Source organism: Lycium barbarum, chromosome 8, assembly GCF_019175385.1.
Source record: "Lycium barbarum isolate Lr01 chromosome 8, ASM1917538v2, whole genome shotgun sequence".
Lineage (NCBI taxonomy): Eukaryota > Viridiplantae > Streptophyta > Magnoliopsida > Solanales > Solanaceae > Lycium > Lycium barbarum.
The window spans coordinates 3,463,843-3,484,836 of NC_083344.1; the positions used below are offsets into that span (position 1 = coordinate 3,463,843).

The window sequence follows — 20,994 nt, forward strand, 5'->3', positions numbered from 1 at the left end:
ATCACATGCAAAGCTAACTGACAGGTCGTATGCAATACAATTCCATCCGGGCCAAGTCTCCATTCTATGCAAAGCTAGCCGGTCCTCATACTCGCCCTTGAATTTCGGGTCGAACTACTGAGACTGGATACCTATTGAGATGGCTCCGCTATTTCCGGGGTGTGATTATGAACATTGGCTTATCGTCATTGATAAACCTGGAGGTGAAGGTGCTACTAAGCAGGAGATGATTGATTGTTACATACAAACACCAGTAAATATGTCCGCGCTTAGCGCGGTCATGAATAACCTTATTGAACTTGCGAAATATCGTTCTCCAATATTTGAATATTAAAAATAATAAATGACATATTGTTGTAAAAATTAGAAATGTTTAGAATACCTCAACTTAAAGTTAATACTTTAAAAGTAATAAAAGGCAAATTCTAGTAAAAACTATAAATGTTGAGGATATTTCATTTTAAATTGAAAGATAATGAATGATATAAAAATATTACTCTTTAATCATTTTTTTTTATCTTCTATATGTTCTCTGATTGTAGAATTTGTCCCAGATATGAATTCTTCCACTTTGCAGCGTACATTATAAACCTTCAACAAATTTATGAAATGGTCTTCTGTAAATTTAGTAGACACGTAAGAGATTAAATTATCATAAATACGAAAAACATAACAAAAAATAAAAATATATAAGTAGTTATATATAAAAAAATCTTAAAATAAATTATAAGGAAAAAATGATTAAGACAGAAAATCAAATATGGATTAAGGCATTACTTTTGTAGTTACTCAATGGTGGCATCCTTGAGGAACAAATATGTGACGGTCATTTTAACTATTAATTCTAATTAAAATTATTACAAATATCAATCAATCTCACTTGTATTATGCACAACAAACTTCTTAAGACCATTAAGAAAATAGCGTCAAGTCTTCTTTTCAAAATATTGTCAATGTTATACACATTCCTTGAATTTTATTCTATTATACACATTCCTTGAATTTTATTCTAATTCTGGTACTCTTGTGTCTTCATAAACACACTGAAAAATATATATTCAAAAAGGCATGCGCCTTTTTCTCTTTATCAAAATATCAAACTTATAAAAAATAAAAATAAATCTCCACTTTACCTTACTCTCCTCTCCACACTAATCAAATTTTGAGTTTTCCTTCTTAATTTCTTTTGCAAAATTCTCATGCTTCTGCAAATTCAAGAAATTAAAAAAAATGTTATTTCCTCCATTAGTTCCTCTCATCATTCCTATAAATAATAAAATAAAATGAAGAGAAAAAGAAAATATTCGTGCGACACTATACATGTACACCAGAGGAAATATTTTTCTTAAAAAAAACAAAAGGCAGAATCATACCAAAAAATGAAAGCGTTAAAAATCGAACAATAGTGTCAATGACCTCAAAGGAGAGAATTAAACTACAAATGTAATTCATCAACTTTGTTAACTTTATTATTGAAAATTCTAAGCACGTTCAAAAACCTATTGCTTCCCCAAAAGCATGCCTGAAACAACAACATAATGAAAAAAGTAGAATCGTAACCAAAAATGAAACCGTTAAAAATTGAAACATAAGAATACATGTACGAAAAGATTTATGTAAACAATAGTATCAATGATCGCAAAGGAGAAAATTAAACTACGAATGTAATTCATCAACTTTGTTACCTTTATTATTGGAATTCTACGCATGTTAAAAAACCTATTGTTTCCCCAAAAGCAATGAAAATAGTAGGCTGCTTAATGATGACGTACTGTGTTTCTGCACGTAAAAACAAGCCCAGAAGCTTCAGATTTTCTTATCACAGAGGAGAAGAAACCCCTCTCTATCTGAGTACTTGTGTTTAATTGTTTAATTTCATGTTCAGATTCAAATTGAAAGTTAAGCAGTGAGAATTCTAAAGATCCCGCTCTATGTATCATGAACTTGTGTGTTTCAGGACTACCTGTACATCCGAAGGCAAGAAAATTTTACATAAGACCATGTACTAGAGGAAGTCAGTAAGAGCCTAACGTTCCGACTCTATCTTCCTCCTCTCTTATTAGATCTATGAAAGAATAAACTTCCTCTTTTGACCAAAATCTCTCCATTCTAAATCATTTGGAAGCACCTGGACTTGAGCGTCAGAAGCATGCTCAAGAAATACAAGCAAAATCACTTATCTTTCCCTCGTGTCATAAAACGACAAGACCTTAGCTATGTATAAACAAGTAGTCATCTGAAGGGTTCAATAGGCTGAGTCTCCTCCAGTGAATTAGCTGCTTGAAAACACTCAGCTGCTTCCGTTACTGAACCTTCCTCTTTGTAAATCAGGCCAAGATTATGCCATGCAGAAGCATTCATCCGATCAAGTCGCAGTGCTTCTCTCAGATAACTTATAACAGTTCCAGGACAATAGTTACCTATCTGCCTAATTACCATCGCGGTTGATATTAGACTTGGCACATGAGATGGATCAACGGCAAGAGCGTTTGTGTAATCCTCTAGTGCAGCTTTGTAATGGCCCTTTGACTGATGAAGCAAACCTGCGCAATATACTCCATCAAAATCGCATGCTATTTGATACAAAGAGCTACACATAAAGTGTGCAGAAGCATGTTCATCATGCTACAACATAGAATAAACATTATAGTTTGTTGGCCCAATAACATTGTAAAAGTTTTGATGCATGATAGAAACTAGAATTGGAAGTTTTTTTCTTTTTCTTTTTTCTCTATTGGAGAAAGAGGAACTATAGTTGGAAGACTTTTTGTGAAACTGGTACTATTGAAAAATTACATTAAGCTGAATACTAAGGAGGGAGTAAGTACACCATAAAGCCCAGGGGCGGAGCTATAACTTCGGCTACAGGTTTGGCAGAACCCAGTAGCTTTGACTTAACTTTGTTTTTGTGTTCAAAAATCCACTCATATAAGTAATTTATCGAGAACCCAGTAAAATGCGTTTCTATAATCCAGAACCCATAAACTCAAAATCCTAGCTCCGCCTCTGATAAAGCCGGTAGCTAGCGCACATGAGAAGAATGTGATTGTTATGTAACATAAACCTTGTGTAACTTCAAAGATGACTCCTGATGTCTGAAGCAAGAACTAATTATGTACAAAAAGTTGGTGAAGAGCGCCATAAGAATGCAGGAGAACACGTTGGTTCATCCTCCAACACTCATCTATGCACAACTAGGGTTGACTGGTGACATGGAGAAAAATCATCCGACATTCTATTCATACTTCTCCAAAGAATCAGAGATCTGGTATAGATTATCTGACAGTAACAATGAAAAACCGAGCATCGCTAATAGACAGATTATCCACACTGAGAAAAAATTGAGCCAATAAAAAGAGTCACTCCCTCAGCCTTTGGGTCTGACAAGGTCTTATGGAATTAAAGGAGTTACTAATAACAGTGACGGAGTCGGGATTTTTACTAAAGGGATTCACAATATAAAGAAGTAAACACACGAAGAATCCCCGGAGATATAATATCTATTATATATACATAAAAAATAATTTTAACCTTGTATATACAATGTAATTCTCCGGCGAACGGGATTCAGATGAATACTCTTCCGCTCCCCTAAAGATACGACCCCAGTTACTATCACTACCAGATTATGTCAATTTAATAGGGAACAAATAAAACCACAGGGTTAATCTGATTCCTTGAAAATTAGTGGGTAACCCTTTTCCTTTTGGGTGGTGGGGTGGTTGTTTGGTTGGGGGTTTTGGGGGGTTGGGGGGGGGGGGGGGGGGGGGGAGGAGGGATTTTAAGGAAAGAATGGATCACTGAAGATATTGCAAAATATATGTGTGTATCAGACAGGAATACAATACTGCTAGAGCTATTGCAAAACTCTTGAGACATGAAATTTTCCAGGACACCACTAACAAAAGTCAAAGCCTATGGTATCACAAAGCTAAAACTATCATATCTGCCACGGACGTTTTCTCCCTTGGCTTTCACATTTAGGTATAGTCAAATTGACTCCATATTGCATACAGACTTTAATAACCTTTTAGCTTGCTTTTTCATGAATATTAAAACAGTAAAACTGTAACATCTGAGATAGATGGATATGTTCAGAATAGTAAGCACTAAGCAATGCATGAGGAGATAATGAGCGTGAAATATATCTACCAGCAATATACAATCTCGAAGCGGAATAACAACTAATGGCCTTGGATTTGGAAAGGCAGACCTCTGCATCTTGCCACTGAGATGATTTAATGTAGATGGAAGCAAGATCATGCCAGGTTTCCAGCTCCATAGTTATATTGTCGTCTCTTTCCTTCTGTTACATATATGAAAATCAAGCGTTATATATTTCTTTTCCAGAAAAATAAAATACCAATAATAATAATAATAATAATAGTAATAGTAGTAATTTCATGAGGGGGGTAGAAAGGGGAAGCACAAAAGACAACAGAGAGATTTGTAAGAAAGAAATCTCTTACAATTCACCTCGTAAGGGTGATTGACTTACCTTGAGATTTTCCGCCACTCCGAAGCTTTTCCTCCGGAACTGAAGAACAGCAAGAAGCTGACTATATGTTCCTAAAGCATTTTTCACTTGGCCTTGTGCAATTTGGAGCTTAGCTTTGGTTCTCAACAATACTCCCTGATCCCACTTTCCGCTCTGATCTACAGCTGCATCAATGACAGTTTCAGCTTCCGGAAACTGCTTTTGAGCTGTTAAAACCCGAGCCAACAGCATCCACCCCTTCAGAGCAGACCCACCTTCCAATTCATGAAAGCACCTTGCATAACAGAGCGCAATATCCAACTTCCTTTGCTCCGCATTTTCTAAACAAAGATGGTACATGACATTGGAGTCGTTCATCTTCGTCAGTCTCCCAGCAGATTCCAAGGATTGAAGTGCTTCCGATTGCATCCTAATCCTCTCGGAATCTGTCAACACAGCTCTAGAATGTGCTGAAAGTGAAAGACCTAAGACATAGTGTGCAACGCCCATCAGCTGATCGCATCTTCCTTGCAAGCTTTCAATAGCCCTACGAGCAAAGTTTATGCCGTCTCCTACACATTCTAAGCTTTCAGCACAGACTTTTGAAGCCAGTAACAAACCTGCAGGGTTGGCAAAATCAGCCCATGAAAACAACACGCCAAACCCGCCCAAGTTTGGGCTGGTCATTGAACCGCCCATTTATTCATTCCACCCAACCCATTTCAGCCCATCAAAAGATTGGGCTGATATATAGCCCAAATTGACCCATAAGAAATCTTGTCAAAATATTTTCAAAAGGACATTTTTTTTATTTGATATGTTAATATATAGACATAATAAAGAGAAAAAAAAATAGTTTTATTAGGTAACAAAAAAATATAAAAGAACAGATAAAGGAATTAATTCTTAGTAAGAATTGGGCGGGTTGGGTTATGACCCGCTTTTTAGCACATTTTAGCCCAAGCCATTTCAGCCCATTTGACACCACTACAAACCTGGAACACAAGTGGGATCCTCGGTACTACTCAATAGTTTTCGCAACAAGTTCAAGGCGGCGAAGTTATCTCCTTCTCCGTAATAACAGAGAGCTAAGATATGATACCTTTCACGGCTATCAATATTCCTAGGAAGCAACTCTTCTACTTGGTTAGCCAGAGCCCGTAGGCTACCTGAGATAGATAATGCATATGAGAGATGGTCAAGAATCGACCGGTCCCACTCTATAATTCGTAGAGTAACCTTTCTCAATAAGATCATCAAGAGAAGAATGGCCTCCTCGGTATTGGTTCTGGGAACAAAAGAACTGTCCATTTGGAATCTGAAACTAGGGGGAGTGTATTCATTTCCGCTGTATAGAAGAAAAATGGCAAACTCTTTCTGAATCTTGGCATTAGTTTGGACATCAAGATTCCACTGACAAAGAAGAGCTCGGCGGTATGACATAATTGCATCTTTAGGAGCATCTGCGAGTATCCATAATTGTGGAAGCAGCCCGACAGCCTGGCTGAGAATCTCCTGCAATTTACAATCAGCACCAAAGTCTTCAGGCAAGCCTTCTGGTAATGCATATTCAACAATGTCCAGAATAACATTGCATGATTGGGCAGCTTCTGCAAAAATATTTGGAGAATGCATCAGATAAAAGACGTCGAAAACTTGCAGTTTCTGAGCTTTCAGGTTCACGTAATTCCTTATCATGCTGTGTACACAATCACTATAGAAATGCCATAGTAAAAAGGGCTTTTTTCATTTTTTTCCCATCGGCCGAAATTATTTACGGGCGCTAGCCAAAATAGACAAAATATACACGGATTATGTATATTATATGTATATTTATGTGTACAATATGTATAATATATATATATACACACACACACACACTCTTAATATATAAAACCTATACATTTGCTGGCTATAATTTTTTTGAGCGGTCCAAAAATGTAATTATCCAGCGCAAATAAAGTGTGGGTTTTAATGCAAAAAGGTGCATATGTAGAAATAATACAAACATATATGTCTAGTCCAAGACTAGTACTTATAAGCATGAATAAGAAATATATGGACAAAGAATTGATTTTTATTACGATAATTCGCAAGGAAAAGTTTGTCTTAGAGCCTTGATGATGACACTAAAGAGCAAAATAAGCGAGGCGAAGCGCCCAACATTTTTTGAGCCTCGTTTCAGCGCTTAATCGCGCCTTTGACAACACTGAATTATCCCTAGGAAAAATGCACAAAAGCTTCTTCAGGAGAGATGTGTGTTTGTAAGGTCGCTAAGAAGCAAGGAAAAATATTCTCATACTACCCCACATGTGAGATATCTAACTAAAAAGCCAAATTATGAATTTAACCAGATCATTTTGGAAAAATTAACATGTGATTTAAAAGAATAAATAAGACCAAATAGTGAAATTAACAAGCACTAGCAATCAACAAAACAGAAAATATTTCACATTGTCCCATGGAAGGCCCCGGGGATGGATACAGTAATGTAAGAGAGCCAGCACAAACTTTAAAAAAATTGAACAAAACTCTTACATATAAAACGTGTGCATACTGAACGAAGTTGTCCTAACTGAAAATGAATGTCAAATTGAAACACGTAAACGAAGATGTTACAACAACAACTACTACGCCTCAATGCGAAGCTTGTTGGGTTCAACTATATGAATTGCCATAATTCAATTTGCTCTATTTGGACTCATGTAAAAAAATACTCCCTCCGTCCCAATTAATGTGAAGGTGACAGCGTTTAAGAAAATAAAGAAGACTTTTGAATCTTGTGGTGTTAAACTAAATATGTGTATAATGCACCAAAATGCCCTATGATCCTTGTGGTCCTAAATATGTTATGTTCTTTTGAGAATGGTAATGTTAAAGACCTAAAAATGTTATGTAGGATGTTGGGTTAAGAATTACTAAATATAGAAAAGTAAGACAAACAAATTGAAACGGAGGGAGTATTATTTATTACAAAAAATGAACTGAAGACTACCATGTATAGTCTAACCTTTACACCTCCCAAGAGCTTGCAATGATTGTGCTTTAAGAAAGACTGCTTCCAGGAGCAAACTCACAGCATGTATGGACATTGGTGGTGTATCATACTTCTGCGAACGTCTCTTTTGAGTTCGAGCTCTATTGGCAAGGGTGACTTTCATTTTAGTGGTCACTGAGGAAATATCTATCCCTTCAAACACATGTAGAGCAGCCTCTATATTGCCCTTTTGGTACTCATATCTTCCAAGCAATGCCCTTGCTTCCTATAAAGTAGATATAGTTTAACTGTCACAGATGGATAATTGTAAGCGGGCGTTTGGCCACGAACTTGAAATCATTGATTTGGGTGGAGGGCACGAACTTGAAATCATTGATTTGGGTGGAGGTTGATTTGAAGTTGAAATTTTGTTTGGACATGCAATTTCGATATCAAAAGTTGTACTTCTTCTCATAAACATGGAAACCCCACAATTTGTGAAAGCTATCAAAACTTCCCCAAATATAGGGTTGAGCAGGTGTGGCCGTTTGGAGAAGCAGCTGGTTTTTGGGTTTGGAGAGGGAAGCGGTGGTTTTATGTAAGAATTACGTTTTTAATAAATATGGATTGGTAAAGTATGGCGTAAAGTAGGCTTGGATAATAAAATTTTGCAATAAATCTGGGTCTTTGTTTTGCAAAATTTAAAATTATGGGCCAAATTTAAAATTTTAGAAAATTTGAAATCGCAAATTTGAAGTTCTACCTTTGAGGTGAATTTTGGGACTTGAAGATTTCAAGTTAAAATTGAAGTTTTATTCAAAATAGGATAGACAAACACAGATCTGAAATCATGATTTGAAATGGCATGTCCACACAACACCTAATACATGCCTATTGAAACTGGAAGTGATTCAGAAGTAATAAGAGCAAATATTTTTTGACTGGTACCTCATAATTCAAAGCACCACTCTCGCGCAAAGATGATTCAGCTTCTTCAATATTACCAGTATCTGACGTTTGTTCAGATTTTCCGTCTCTTGATGAACGAACACTTGATGTGTAATCCTTAGTGGCAAGGGATTCATCTACCTGCAATTGTTCGCCCGAGCAGAAGCACTTCATCATCTTCCGCGGCTTGTTGACCCAATTATCATTCTTCATATTGTACTTGCTCTCTCACAATGCTTCAACAGTCAGCAGCACAAACAACAATGAATTTAACTTGTTTAACCAAAAGATCACTAGAACTTTAAGTGCTCTTGAATTGTGATAATTAATATGATTCACACCATGGAAAATAATCAATCTAAAAGGATAATGACATTCAGATCAAGTACATCATAATTTGAAAACACCACCTGTTTACTACTAGTAGATTGTAGTCTGAAGGATCATATTTCTGTTGAAACCCAGAATTAGTCCTGAACAACCCAACTTCATTAGATCAAACACCCCCCCCCCCCCCCCCCCAAAAAAAAAAAAAAAAAAAAATTCAAAAGAAAAAAGAAGCTTTAGGCCAAAAAATAGTACTAGAACTTAAACCTAAAATAACACACAATTCTAAAATAGCTCGAAATGGGAGAGTCCCTCCCACTCTTTCTCTGTCCCTTAGTGCTCCTAATGATCATGAAATCCCCGTTCCACTTTTACATAACAACAAAGGAAAAGAAACAAAAGAAAAAATGGCTTTTCAACATCCGATATATTAACTAGTTGAGCCAGTGCCCGTTACAGATATTAACACCATCATATTCACGAAACAACCCTGTATTTGCATTAAAAAAATCCACTAAATATGTGCAAACATTAAATTCAAAAACCCAGTTACTAATACCTGATGTTGCTACCATAGAATATAGAATATATAGAGTTCAAATTCTGGCTCCGCCTCTGACTCCAAACAACAAAATAATCATGAAAGTTAAGGAACTCATAACTAAGAAAATTCAACCACAACCGACTTTTACGCGATAGTTAGAAGCCTAAAAGAAGGATAAACAAACTCAGGACCCATCATAATATACCAACTAACAATGGACAAGTAAAAGAAATAAGGGGTTTAAGAATCTTACTCTTCAGAATCTTACTTTTCACTGTTTAAAGAATAACAACATAACACAGCTAGCAGAGTTCCCATCTTTTTATTTTGGAAAATCAAAATTCCATTTTGATCAAAAGGGTATTCTCTGATCAACCAATAATACCAAAAAACTTCAATAAAACATCACTTTGGTCTCTTTTCACCTCCTTTTGGGCAACTTTGTAAATTCACAGATCATAAATTGAACTCCAAACAACACAACAGTGCTGAAAGTTAATGAAATCGTAACTAAAACCATTCAACTAGAACCGACTTTTACGCGATAATTAGAAGCCTGAACGAAAGAATGAACAAATTCAGGGCCCATCATCATATACCAACTTACAATGTACAAGTAAAAGAAAGAATGAGTTAAGGAATCTTACTTACTTTTCACTGTTTGAAGAATAAATAAAACAGTGATGAAAACAATAGAACACAGCCATATCAATTCCCATCCTTTTTTTTTTTTTTTTTTTTGCAAAATCAAAATTCCATTTTGATCGAAAGGGTATTCTTTGATCAACCGAAAATCCCCCAAAACATCACTTTCTTCTATTTTTAGTACTGAATGATCCAACTTCAAAGGAAATCATACCCCACCTCCACCCCCTCAAAAAAAAAAAAAAAAAAAGCTTTAGGCCAAAAATAGTACTAGAACTTAACTAGTTGAATCTGTGCAATTCTGATAAACCACCATCATATTCATGAAATTGAACTCCAAACAACACACCAATGCTGAAAGTTAATGACATCGTAACTAAAAAGATTCAACTAAAACTAACTATTACGCGATCCTTAGAAGCCTAAAATAAGAACGAACAAATTCAGGACTCAATTCTGATAAACCATCATCATATTCATGAAACTGAACTCCAAACAACACACCAATGCTGAAACTTAATGAACTCATAACTAAAATGATTCAACCAGAACCGACTATTACACGATAATTAGAAGCCTCAAATAAGAACGAACAAATTCAGGACCCAATTCTGATAAACCACCATCATATTCATGAAACTGAACTCCAAACAACACAATAATGATGAAAGTTAATGAACTCATAACTAAAAAGATTCAGTTAGAACTTTTAAGCCATATCAGGACCCATCATCATATACCAACTACCAATGTACAAGTAAAGAAAAAAGGGGTTAAAGAATCTTACTTTTTTACTGTTTGAAGAATAAATGAAACAGTGGTGAAAACAACACATTAAATGACCATCTACAAAATAACACAGATCGCCTGTGTGTTATTTCAGAATCGGCCCATGTATACACGGGGTCATATAACTCTATTCATTTCGTAAAGACCCCATTTAACTAATTTCCTCGTAAACCGCCATAGCAAAAAAACATCACTTTCTTCTCTTTTTGAGTAACTTTTTTCAACTTTGTAAATTTTCACAGAGTCTATATCATCATATACAAACTAAAAAATGTACAAGTAAAAGAAAGAAAGGGTTAAAGAATCTTACTTTTCACTGTGGTGAAAACAACACAACATACCCATAGCAATTCCCATCTTCTTCTTGTTCTTTCTTCCTTTTTTTTTTTTTTTAAATCAAAATTCCATTTTGATCAACCAATAATCCCAAAAAAATCTTTCTTCTCTTTTTTTTGGTAAATTTTTCCAACTTCTTAAAATTCACAGAGTCCCTAAATTAAATTAGTGATTTGGGTCTCTGTAAATTCTCTGATCAACCAAAAATTTGAACTTTTTTCTCACTTTTTTTTCTTCTTCTTATTAGTTTGTGTGAAAACTCAATGATCAACCAAGAATCCAACAAAATTATAACCCAAAAACAACAAAAACAAATACCCTTTTCTTTTGCCTGAAAATTCTCAATTATATAATTGACAGAATCTTTAAATATTGTCAATCAAGAATCCCAAAAATCTTGTCTTTATTGGGAAATTTTTTTGTGTGCTTTGTAATTAACGAAAGTTTGTTATAATTGAATTGTGATTTTTGGCTGTCTTGTGTAAATGGGTTTTGCGTGGAATCCAACAAAAAAGAATAGAAATCGTGAAGGAGAAGATTTTATTTAATATTATTACAAACTCGGTCCCAATTTATACGATACTCCCTTTTAATCTTTAAAAAAAATATTACTTTATTATATTCAAAATAATATTTAAAGTTTTTCTTTTAAATTTTGCTTTTATTTTTAATAAAATAATTTATAGATACACAAATATTTAAGATATTCTTTTATTATATATATTTAAAAAATAAAAAAAATTGTTTCACACTCCGTGTCCGCTAATAGTATTAAAGTTCGACTATATTTAAATTCGCGCCTAATAGCCCCATTTTGAGAATAGCGATTCCTATCAAAGATATTTTTATATTTTTGTTAAATTTTGTGTCGGCAAATATTATTGCATAAATTGGGACTCAAGGAGTATAAGGAAAGATATGGGAAAGGAATAAAGTAAAAGTAGTGGTGGGATTTGGAAAAGAAGACTTGTAAGTGGGACCAATCTGGAATTTAATAAACTTTCTAAAGGCCATATTTCTGCCACATGGAATTATTTTTTACATGCAGTTATTTGTACGTACTTTTTTTCCACATATTTCAAGAAGTAACTGACAAACTTTTCTTTTAAAAAAGAGTGACTGACAAATTTGGAATGCATTTTGTCTTTTGAAGAGTAAAATAATACTGCTGTAGTAGTAAAAAATAAAATACTCTTGTAATTTATCCCTTTATTTTTTTCGGTGTTCGGTACATGTATCATAGGCTTGGTTAAATTCGAAAGCATGCCGAGAAATCGCACTTTTAAGTGTAAATCACTCCTTAAGAAATGTGATTTCATACTCGATTAAACTCAATGTGAGGTTTGTGGTTAAGGAAGATTACTTACCATACCATCAGAACTTTTATTTGCTGATTTACTTTAATTGAACTAATCTTTTTTTCTCTCGTCATATGACACTATATCGAGATTTGAAATTTGATATGTTCGATCTTTAATACTTTTTTTTAACACTGGTATTTTTGTACTTTTATAATTATGAAGTCATATATTAGTACTATTTGTTAAAAGTGTAGTATATCTTGACACACACACATTCATGTATAATATGCTTTGAGTTAAATTTACTGAGTTCGACCGAATAAACGTGATAATAAAGGGCTGCATTCTTTCCGGTGCACAATAATAAGTAGAAGACAAAGGCGTGTGTTCATGTGTTTCAAATATTTGAAGATTATTCAAAATAAATATTAATTTATTAAATTGGTCCATTATTTCAATTTTAAACTTAAAATATAGAGTTTGACCGTTTGAAAAATATGTTTTACAAGTTTTAAGTTTTCATTCCTAAAATTTAGATTATGTTTTCATGTTCATACGCAACTTCAACTTAGAAATATTTTCTTTAAGCTTAAAATGTGAATATACTCTGTTTCAAATATTAGTTAATGGGAATGAATTGAATATGGTATCTTTTTCTCATTCAGCATATAAACAAAATTAAGGAATGAATTGAATATGGGAATGTTCAAGAAAGCCACAATATCGTATGAATATCAATCTGACTTTGACAAATTGATAGTGACATGTAGTATGTGGTTTGATTTGGCAAAAACTAATTATAAGTTTTGTTTATGTGGCAGTTCACTAGTTATTTTCAGTGCATTTTTTTTCGTCTTTTAGGCTACTTGTAAGCTGTATCTTTCGCAAAAGATAGGGATAGTTGAGTTATTTTTTTATTATGAAATTCAGTGTTTTAATTTTTGTGTAATAGGAGAAATCACTTATGTTTAATGAACCATTTATCAAATCAATCCTCCAGAGATAATTAAAAGGGGAAAAGTGCACGAATACCTTAATTTGACGCCATTTAATTCGTGCTAATTTTTTTTCTCTTTGCATGTTTACCTACTGCGGACATGTGACATAATGTCTGAAGTTTCATGTGGCTAATGTTCAACTATTTTTGCCTCAGTTCAATTATTTTTGTTTGAATTTTCATCTTACTTTAGACACATATGCCTGAAATAGCCGTTTTTGCGAATTTAAGTCATTTATAACCGAAGTTCATGCACATGAGATTCAATTCAAGCAAAAAATGATGAAGTCAAGTGAAAATGAATGAACTTCAATGATCCATAGCCGAAGTTCAGGCAAAAATAAATAAAGTCCAACAATTTCTGCCTGAACTTCAAGCAAAAATGCATGTTTAATTGAATATGGGAGTGTCAAGAAAGCCACAATATCATATCAATATCAATCTGACTTTGAAAGTTGCCATGTTGCATGTAGTATGTCGTGTGATTTGGCATAAATTGATTAAAGTTTTGTTTATGTGGCAGTTGATCAGTAGTTATTTTCAATACAATTTTTACTCCTTTCAGGCTACTTTTATCTCTCACAAAAGATAGGGATCGATAGTGATAGTTGAGTTATTTTTTAATCGGAAAAGGTTTAAATATATCATTGAACTATCAGAAATGACTTATTTATGCAATTCGTCAATAGTTTGGCTCATTTATGTGATCGTCCTTACCAAAATGGCTCATCCATCCATGCCATTTTTCATTAACGCCGGTTTTACAATATCATATATGACACGTGGCCTCCAATTAGAGGTTCACATCAATGGCATAAATGAAGAAGTTTCTGGTCAGAATATAGTTTCAATATGAAGAAGTTTCCGGTTTTGTGTTGTACTAAGAGTAATAGTAACTAATTATTATTAGTTTCAATATGAAGAAGTTTCTAGTCAGAATATAACAGGGTGCTTTATGACTAGACAATATCATCATTTATAATATTACCATTTCTAATTTAATTAACACAGTTACTCTAACAATAATGTACTTTCAGAGTTTCAAAACTATAATAATCATTATAATTTCAATTTTACATGGATACACTATTATACACAATCCATATACAACATATAAAAGGAAAGCTACTAAAAGTAAACTGCAAGATCCAAGGAATATGAGTTGACACAATCTCTTGATTTTAAGAGCATAATATCATCCCAAATTGTTTTTGTTTTCATAACCAATAAATTCCCAAGGTTAGTGGCACGTAGTTCTAATTCAGTAGGGCCTGATCAAATGTATAAAAATTTAACCTTTAGATATGGCTTCTCTTGAGCCTTCAATGATCGTTAATGTAGCTATCAGAATTAGGGCTAGATTGTAACAACTCAATCCACTAGTGATATCGTTAGCTTCAGGCGCAGACCCGAACGACTTTAAAACGCGTTATTAGAGTCTAAGACTTGTTTTTCTTATACATCCAACATCTCTTCCTTTGTTTTGCCGAGTAAATTGCCAATAGTGTTAGATTTTAAGAACTAAAAATATCAAGTAACAATTTTTCAAATTGAGATTTTATGTATGTTTGTACTAAATCACACCCATTGTTCTCATTAGGGGCGGAGGTAGGCTTTAGCATATGGGGTTCTAGGTTTGACCTCAATCATCAATCATGTATATGTGTTAAGAAATCCACTAAATATTCATGAAAATTAAATTCAGAACTCATTACTAACACTTGAGATCGTTGTCCTAGAATTAAACCTCAGTTCAAATACTAAATCCCCTTGAATTGTTATATAAGAATAACGAGTGCTATATATGATATTCCACACTTGCTGATTTAAAATCTTGAATTCGCAATCTTGAATCTGCCTTTTCATTTGAATTGGATACGGGGCAATGATGTGCTCTCAAAGAGGCAAGGACCATTCATAGATTCACAGCAATAAAGTTGCTATTGTCAGAGAAAAAAGAGTAACTAGGAAAATGGGAAATGAATCTACAATTATGAACATGGTATCAAAAAGTTAGATTGTATAGACATTCTAGAATTGTGAATTAAAACTTTTGGGTGCTTTCAAAATAGTTGCGAAATTAACTAAAAAAAAATAAAACTAAAACTTTTCAAGTGCATCCCTGTCCAGGGCCTGACTCTGTAGTTTGTGTTGTAAACTTGTAGTAAAAGAAGTGCCTTTGGATCTTGATGGCCGAATCGAGCCAGAGCCTGAACCATTTTTCAACATAAAAGGACCAAAAATGCCCCTAACATTTGTGATTTGTATTAGGGATAAGACACTATTACCCCTGAACTATACCCGAAGTTCGTACGACACACCTTACCTTTCCCTGGGTCTTATTACCCCCCTAAACTTATTTAAAACGGAATAATTACCCCCCTAAACGCTGATGCCCACTCTCATATGGGAGAGTGACATACATTCTCCTTGCCACATGTGTATTTATTTGTTTTAATTTTTTTCAGCTTATGTGTCATTTAAAAAAAAAAAATTAAAAAAAACTAAATTTTCTTTAAAAAAAATGATTTTTAAAACCCGTTTTAAAAAAAAAGGACTGAAAATATGGATTAAAAAACTGAATTTTCTTTTAAAAAAATGATTTTTAAAACCCTTTTTAGGGAAAATACATTAAAACCCCCCAACCTATAGTCGGATTAATTATGACGCACCCAACCTTTGCGGGCGACCTATTACCCCCCCCCCCCTAGTCTTAATTTTTCAGTATTTTAGTAGCATTTTCGGCTGACGTGACAAAAAAAAAAAAAACTGGCGAGTGAAAATGAACCAAATGTGATATTTTAATAAAAATTAATCTTTAAAAATTTATTTATATTAAAATATCTCACCCACCCCCACCCTCCCTCTCTTTCTTCTTCTTTCTCCTTTTTCTCTTTCTTCTTCTTTCTCCTCACCCACCCCCACCCTCCCTCTCTTTCTTCTTCTTTCTCCTCAACCACCGCTGCCACACCGCCGCCGCCATGCCGTTGCCGCCGCCACGCCGCCGCCAGCAGCAACAGCAGTAGCAACGGGCGGAGACGTGGCGGTGACGTGGGGGTGGGTGAGATATTATTAATGTGTTATTTTAATGTGTTAATTTAATTATTAATGTGTTATTTTAATTATTAATGTGTTAATTTAATTATTAATGTGTTATTTTAATTTGAATTATTAAATGAAAAAAAAAGTGGCGGAGAGTGTGCAACACTCTCCACTGTGCAACTGGGATTCAATTTTTTTTGCCACGTCAGCCAAAAAATGCTATTAAAATACTGAAAAATTAAGACTGAGGGGTAATAGGTCGCCCGCAAAGGTTGGGTGCGTCATAATCAATCCGGCTATACGTTGGGGGGGGGGGGGGTTTAATGTATTTTCCCCTCTTTTTAAAAAAAAAATTGAAAAGTTGATTTTTTTAAAAACCCGTTTTTTTTTTACTGAAAACATGAATTTTTTTAAAATATGGAAAAATGGATTTTTTAAAAATATGGAAAACTTGATTATTTTTTTAAAATGTCTTAAAAAATCTTGATTTTCATGATTTCATTTTCTTAGGACACTTTTATTTTTCAAATAAAATCCGGAAAAAGTGTTTTTCTTGTCAAAATGTGAAAAAACTAAATTTTTATAAAAATTAATTATTTTTTTAAAATGTGGAAAACCCATTTTTTAAAACTAAATTTGGAAAACTAGATTTATTTTCATATTTTAAAAAAATAAAGATTTTTAAGAAAAAAAAATAAGTTTCCCGTTTTTTATGTTTCTCCTTGCCACATCAGCGTTTAGGGGGATAATTATTTCGTTTTAAATAAGTTTAGGGGGTAATAGGACCTAAAAAAAGTTAAGGTGTATCGTAGCAAATTCGGGTATAGTTCGGGAGATAATAGTGGCTTATGCCATTTGTATTATATATGAACATTAACATGCCGGCTCATAGTTGTCCCTTACATTATCTTCTGTCTCAAATATATATCCTTTGTTGACCTATGGCTCATAGAAGTTGCAAGGCCCAAAAAAGAAGACTAGGAAAATGGGAAATGAATCTACAACGATAAACATGGTATCAAAAAGTTAGATTTGTACACATTCTACTATAGTGATTGAAAACTTTTGTGTGGTCCCAAAATAGTTGTGGAATTCATTAAGCTACCAAAAAAAAAAAAAAAAATGAAAACTTTTCAAGTACATTCTTGTTTTTTTTCACTCCCCTTGTTTTTCTTTAGAAATGCTACTACTCTCACTTTCTTGTTTGGCCCCTGATTCTGTAGTTTGTGCTCTTACTAGAAGAAGTGCCTTTGGATCTTGATGGCCGGTCGAGCCAAAGGTTGAACTATTTTTTTCAACAGAAAAAGATAATGATGCCTCTAACGTTTGTGAGTTGTCTTATATATATATGCCCTTTGTTAACTTATTGGATCATAATTGTTCTCAATGTTATCTTCTGTCTAAAATATATGCTCTTTGTTGACCTATCGGCTCATAGAAATTGCAAGGCACGGAAAAAAAGACTAGAAAAATGGGAAATGAATCTACATAATGAACTCGGTATCAAAAAGTAAGATTGTACACACATTCTACGATGCATATTCTACAATTGTGAATGAAAACTTTTCTGTGGTCTCAAAATAGTTGTGAAATTCACTAATTAAGCTGCCAAAAAAAATGAAAACTTTTCAAAGTACATTCTTGTTTTTTTTCACTCCTCTTGTTTTTCTTTAGATATGCCACTACTCTCACATTCTTGTCCGGGGCCTGATTCTGTAGTTTGTGCTGTACTAGAAGAAGTGCCTTTGGATCTTGATGCTCGGGTCGAGCCACCATCCTCCTTGGACTTCTTTCGTCGTGATTTTTTAGGGATATCGGGGTTGTTTTTGCCCGAAGATTCACTCGATTTGTGGCCATCGGACGTGTCCTTGTTATGGTGTCGCCTAGAACTCCTGGATTTGGCACCAGGCTCTTTGCTTGTAGAGTTCTCATTGCTACCATTTTCTGTAGTAGAATGTCTCCTGGATGTTCTTGGCTTCTCTGGTTTGTCTTTGGTTGGTGAGGATGAATTTGCATTTCTTGACCTTCTGTTTGAATCTGCAATTCCATGACATATTGTGCAAAAAGAATGAAAAACAGGACACAACATTGATCCTTTCAGAGTAATAGGCGAATCTAGGATTTAAAGCTTAACTTGGTGTATATTTATATGAGATTTATCTTTTTTTCATATATATGTTTTTATGTGACCATACATGCTGTTGATGGACTATATATATCCATCTATGCTCCTAGCTTATAGTAACAATATTTTATTAGTTATTTATAACCGAGAGATCCACGAGAGCTACTGGCACACGGTTCAGAACTCGATGAATAATGAGCCCGACCCTTTACCTTTCTCCACTTAAATATCTGGCTTTTGTTTGTGGCTGGTTCGAACCCATAATGTGCATCTAATACACAAATCACAAATTGCGCTCTTATCACTAGACCAATGCTCTGGGGGCTCCTAGCTTATAGTAACCATTAGCAGGTTATATAGGTCAATATTGTCTAGACTCGTCTTAGGTGTCTCAATCTCGGATCTAAAATGGTCATAACATTTGGAATTCTTTTTTACCCACACTAGGTGTCTACACAAAACTGCGTTGGTTTACTATTGTTAAGTGCTGGATTGAGGCGAGAGTACATACTAATTAACAAGGGTTAGTGATAGAAGTGTATATGAAAGACACACATCATGTATTAATTGATTTTGTGTAAACACTAGACGTATGTAAGTTTTCTTCCCACCGCCATTATGATAGCTAACTATTTGAGTGTCCCATTCTGCGGCGCTATTTGATTATTTAATTGGTTTGAAGTCTTGAAAATTGTATGGCGTGATATTATTAGCATAATAATCTCAAGCATTTCGAGCACCGAAACATTCCAAAATGAAAGAGTATCACATAAATTAGGACGAGAAGAGTATAGAAGTTTTGAGTCATAAGAAAGAAAGAAAGAAATAAGGAAGAAAAGAACAATGTGTTATGATGAAAAAGTAACACACCTTCAGAAACCCATTTAATATCAGGATTTTCTTTAGGCTCTGCTGGAGGAGGAAGCAAAGGTGCTGATTGAAATGCTCCTGGTGATTTAAATTCTTTCATCTGCGAAAAATAAAATAAAACTTGGTGATAACAAAACAAAAACCATGTTAGGTACTATTTCTTTATATTTGAAAGATTGAAATTGGATCTATTCATTAAAAAGAATCGATTCAGTATATTTCTCGTAGCGACTATGGTGAATCAAGTAGTAGAATAAGATGAAAAAGCGGAATCGGATCTATTCATTAATAAAGAAGCGATTCAATATGTTTCTTGTGGTGACTATGGTGAGTCAAGTAGTAAGCTAAGATGAAATTTGAAATCGGCACTATTCATTAAAATACTGACTCAATACATTTCTTTTGGTGAATCGAGTAGTAGAATAAGATGAAGATAGACTAACGCAAAAAAAAAAAAAAAATGCAACAAGTAAAAGAAAAAGGGAAGAAAAATATTACCCAGCTTGGATTATCAACAGACGATGGACCATCCCATCCTATATGTGCAACATGCTTTACATCTGTTGGAAAACCAATTTGCATATCTTTTTCTTTATCCTCATCTGCACCATAGAACGGAATAAATACGAACAATTCATACAGTCGAACTCAACTAATTCAAAATTGACTCATACTCGATTGCCAAATCATTTTCAAGAATCTTAAATTACCCACAAAGGAAAATGTGAAATAATTGAAAGTTAATGCAACTAAAAGATCATTCACTCACCAAAAACTTGAGAAATGTACCTAAGGCCTTTAAGAAGGCCTTTCACCTTTGTGGTCATGATCTCAACTTAGGTGCAAAATTTTCTTCTTCCAAAAGGCTATTAATCAAGAAGATGATATTTTCACCTAAAATCAGTCATTTGCTTTTATAAATGTGTAGAGCAAATGCATGCAAATGGGAATTTTGGATTTTATTTCAAGTGAACAAATGTTTTTTGTTGAATTTGGAAGCAAAAACATTTCAAGTAACTAAATGGATTCAAACCTTAAAGAAGAAATTTAGGTTTGACTCCTCTCTAATTTTCACAAAGAAAAAAGATGTTAAAGCAACATGTTCATCAATTCAATGGCAATGAATTGCAGGCCATTCTTAACCAGAAGCCTACCACAATTTTAGGAATGTAAATTCATTTTGCTTTTTTTTTTTTGGTTTAATGTTTATTATTATTATAAGGAGAGTATTTTATGTATTTGCCTTTAGAATCTCTGTCTTCTGACTTTTTCACAGTTGACTTCTTTTTTAAGCCTAAGATGGTAGCCACTAAAACGTAATGTGGCACTTTCTTATTTAGGACATTTTCTATAGGTGCAAATGAAAAAAAAGAAAAGAAAAACTCATCTGTACAAAAATCATTTAAGCTTGATGACAACGATTATAACACGCTTTAATCGCAAATTAGTCTGGCTATCTTGTACAAATTATCAACACATGTTTTGCTCCATCGCAACTCATTTTGTTACAACATTCAACAACGTAAATGTTTTCTAACACAAGAACTTATGTATAAATTCAACTAATACGTATTTCTAAACATACTAATTAAAAAGATTCCTTAACAATGGTGGAA

At 33.9% G+C, this 20,994-nt stretch overlaps 2 protein-coding genes across 4 annotated transcripts; both read right to left on the reverse strand.

The window, feature by feature from the left end:
- Positions 1–1,892: 1,892 nt before the first annotated feature.
- Positions 1,893–11,562, reverse strand: LOC132605719 (protein NPGR2-like). Of its 3 annotated transcripts, none has more exons than XM_060318914.1 (7): positions 11,018–11,562; positions 8,403–8,638; positions 7,488–7,740; positions 5,473–6,087; positions 4,499–5,097; positions 4,153–4,306; positions 1,893–2,543 (listed from the first exon to the last, which is right to left on the reverse strand). In XM_060318914.1, exons 2-7 carry the CDS (start codon positions 8,613–8,615, stop codon positions 2,233–2,235), a joined length of 2,145 nt encoding a protein of 714 aa, XP_060174897.1. In that variant the 5' UTR covers positions 8,616–8,638; positions 11,018–11,562; the 3' UTR covers positions 1,893–2,232. The 3 variants fall into 3 exon arrangements, with proteins under 3 accessions (XP_060174897.1, XP_060174898.1, XP_060174899.1); XM_060318915.1 differs by lacking the exon at positions 11,018–11,562 and adding an exon at positions 9,289–10,063; XM_060318916.1 differs by having other exon boundaries at positions 2,360–2,543; positions 4,214–4,306.
- Positions 11,563–17,826: 6,264 nt separating this feature from the next.
- LOC132604943 (CRIB domain-containing protein RIC6-like) lies at positions 17,827–20,440 on the reverse strand. Its single transcript, XM_060318296.1, has 4 exons — positions 20,148–20,440; positions 19,877–19,980; positions 19,379–19,478; positions 17,827–18,420 (listed from the first exon to the last, which is right to left on the reverse strand). Exons 1-4 carry the CDS (start codon positions 20,203–20,205, stop codon positions 18,035–18,037), a joined length of 648 nt encoding a protein of 215 aa, XP_060174279.1. The 5' UTR covers positions 20,206–20,440; the 3' UTR covers positions 17,827–18,034.
- Positions 20,441–20,994: the final 554 nt, after the last annotated feature.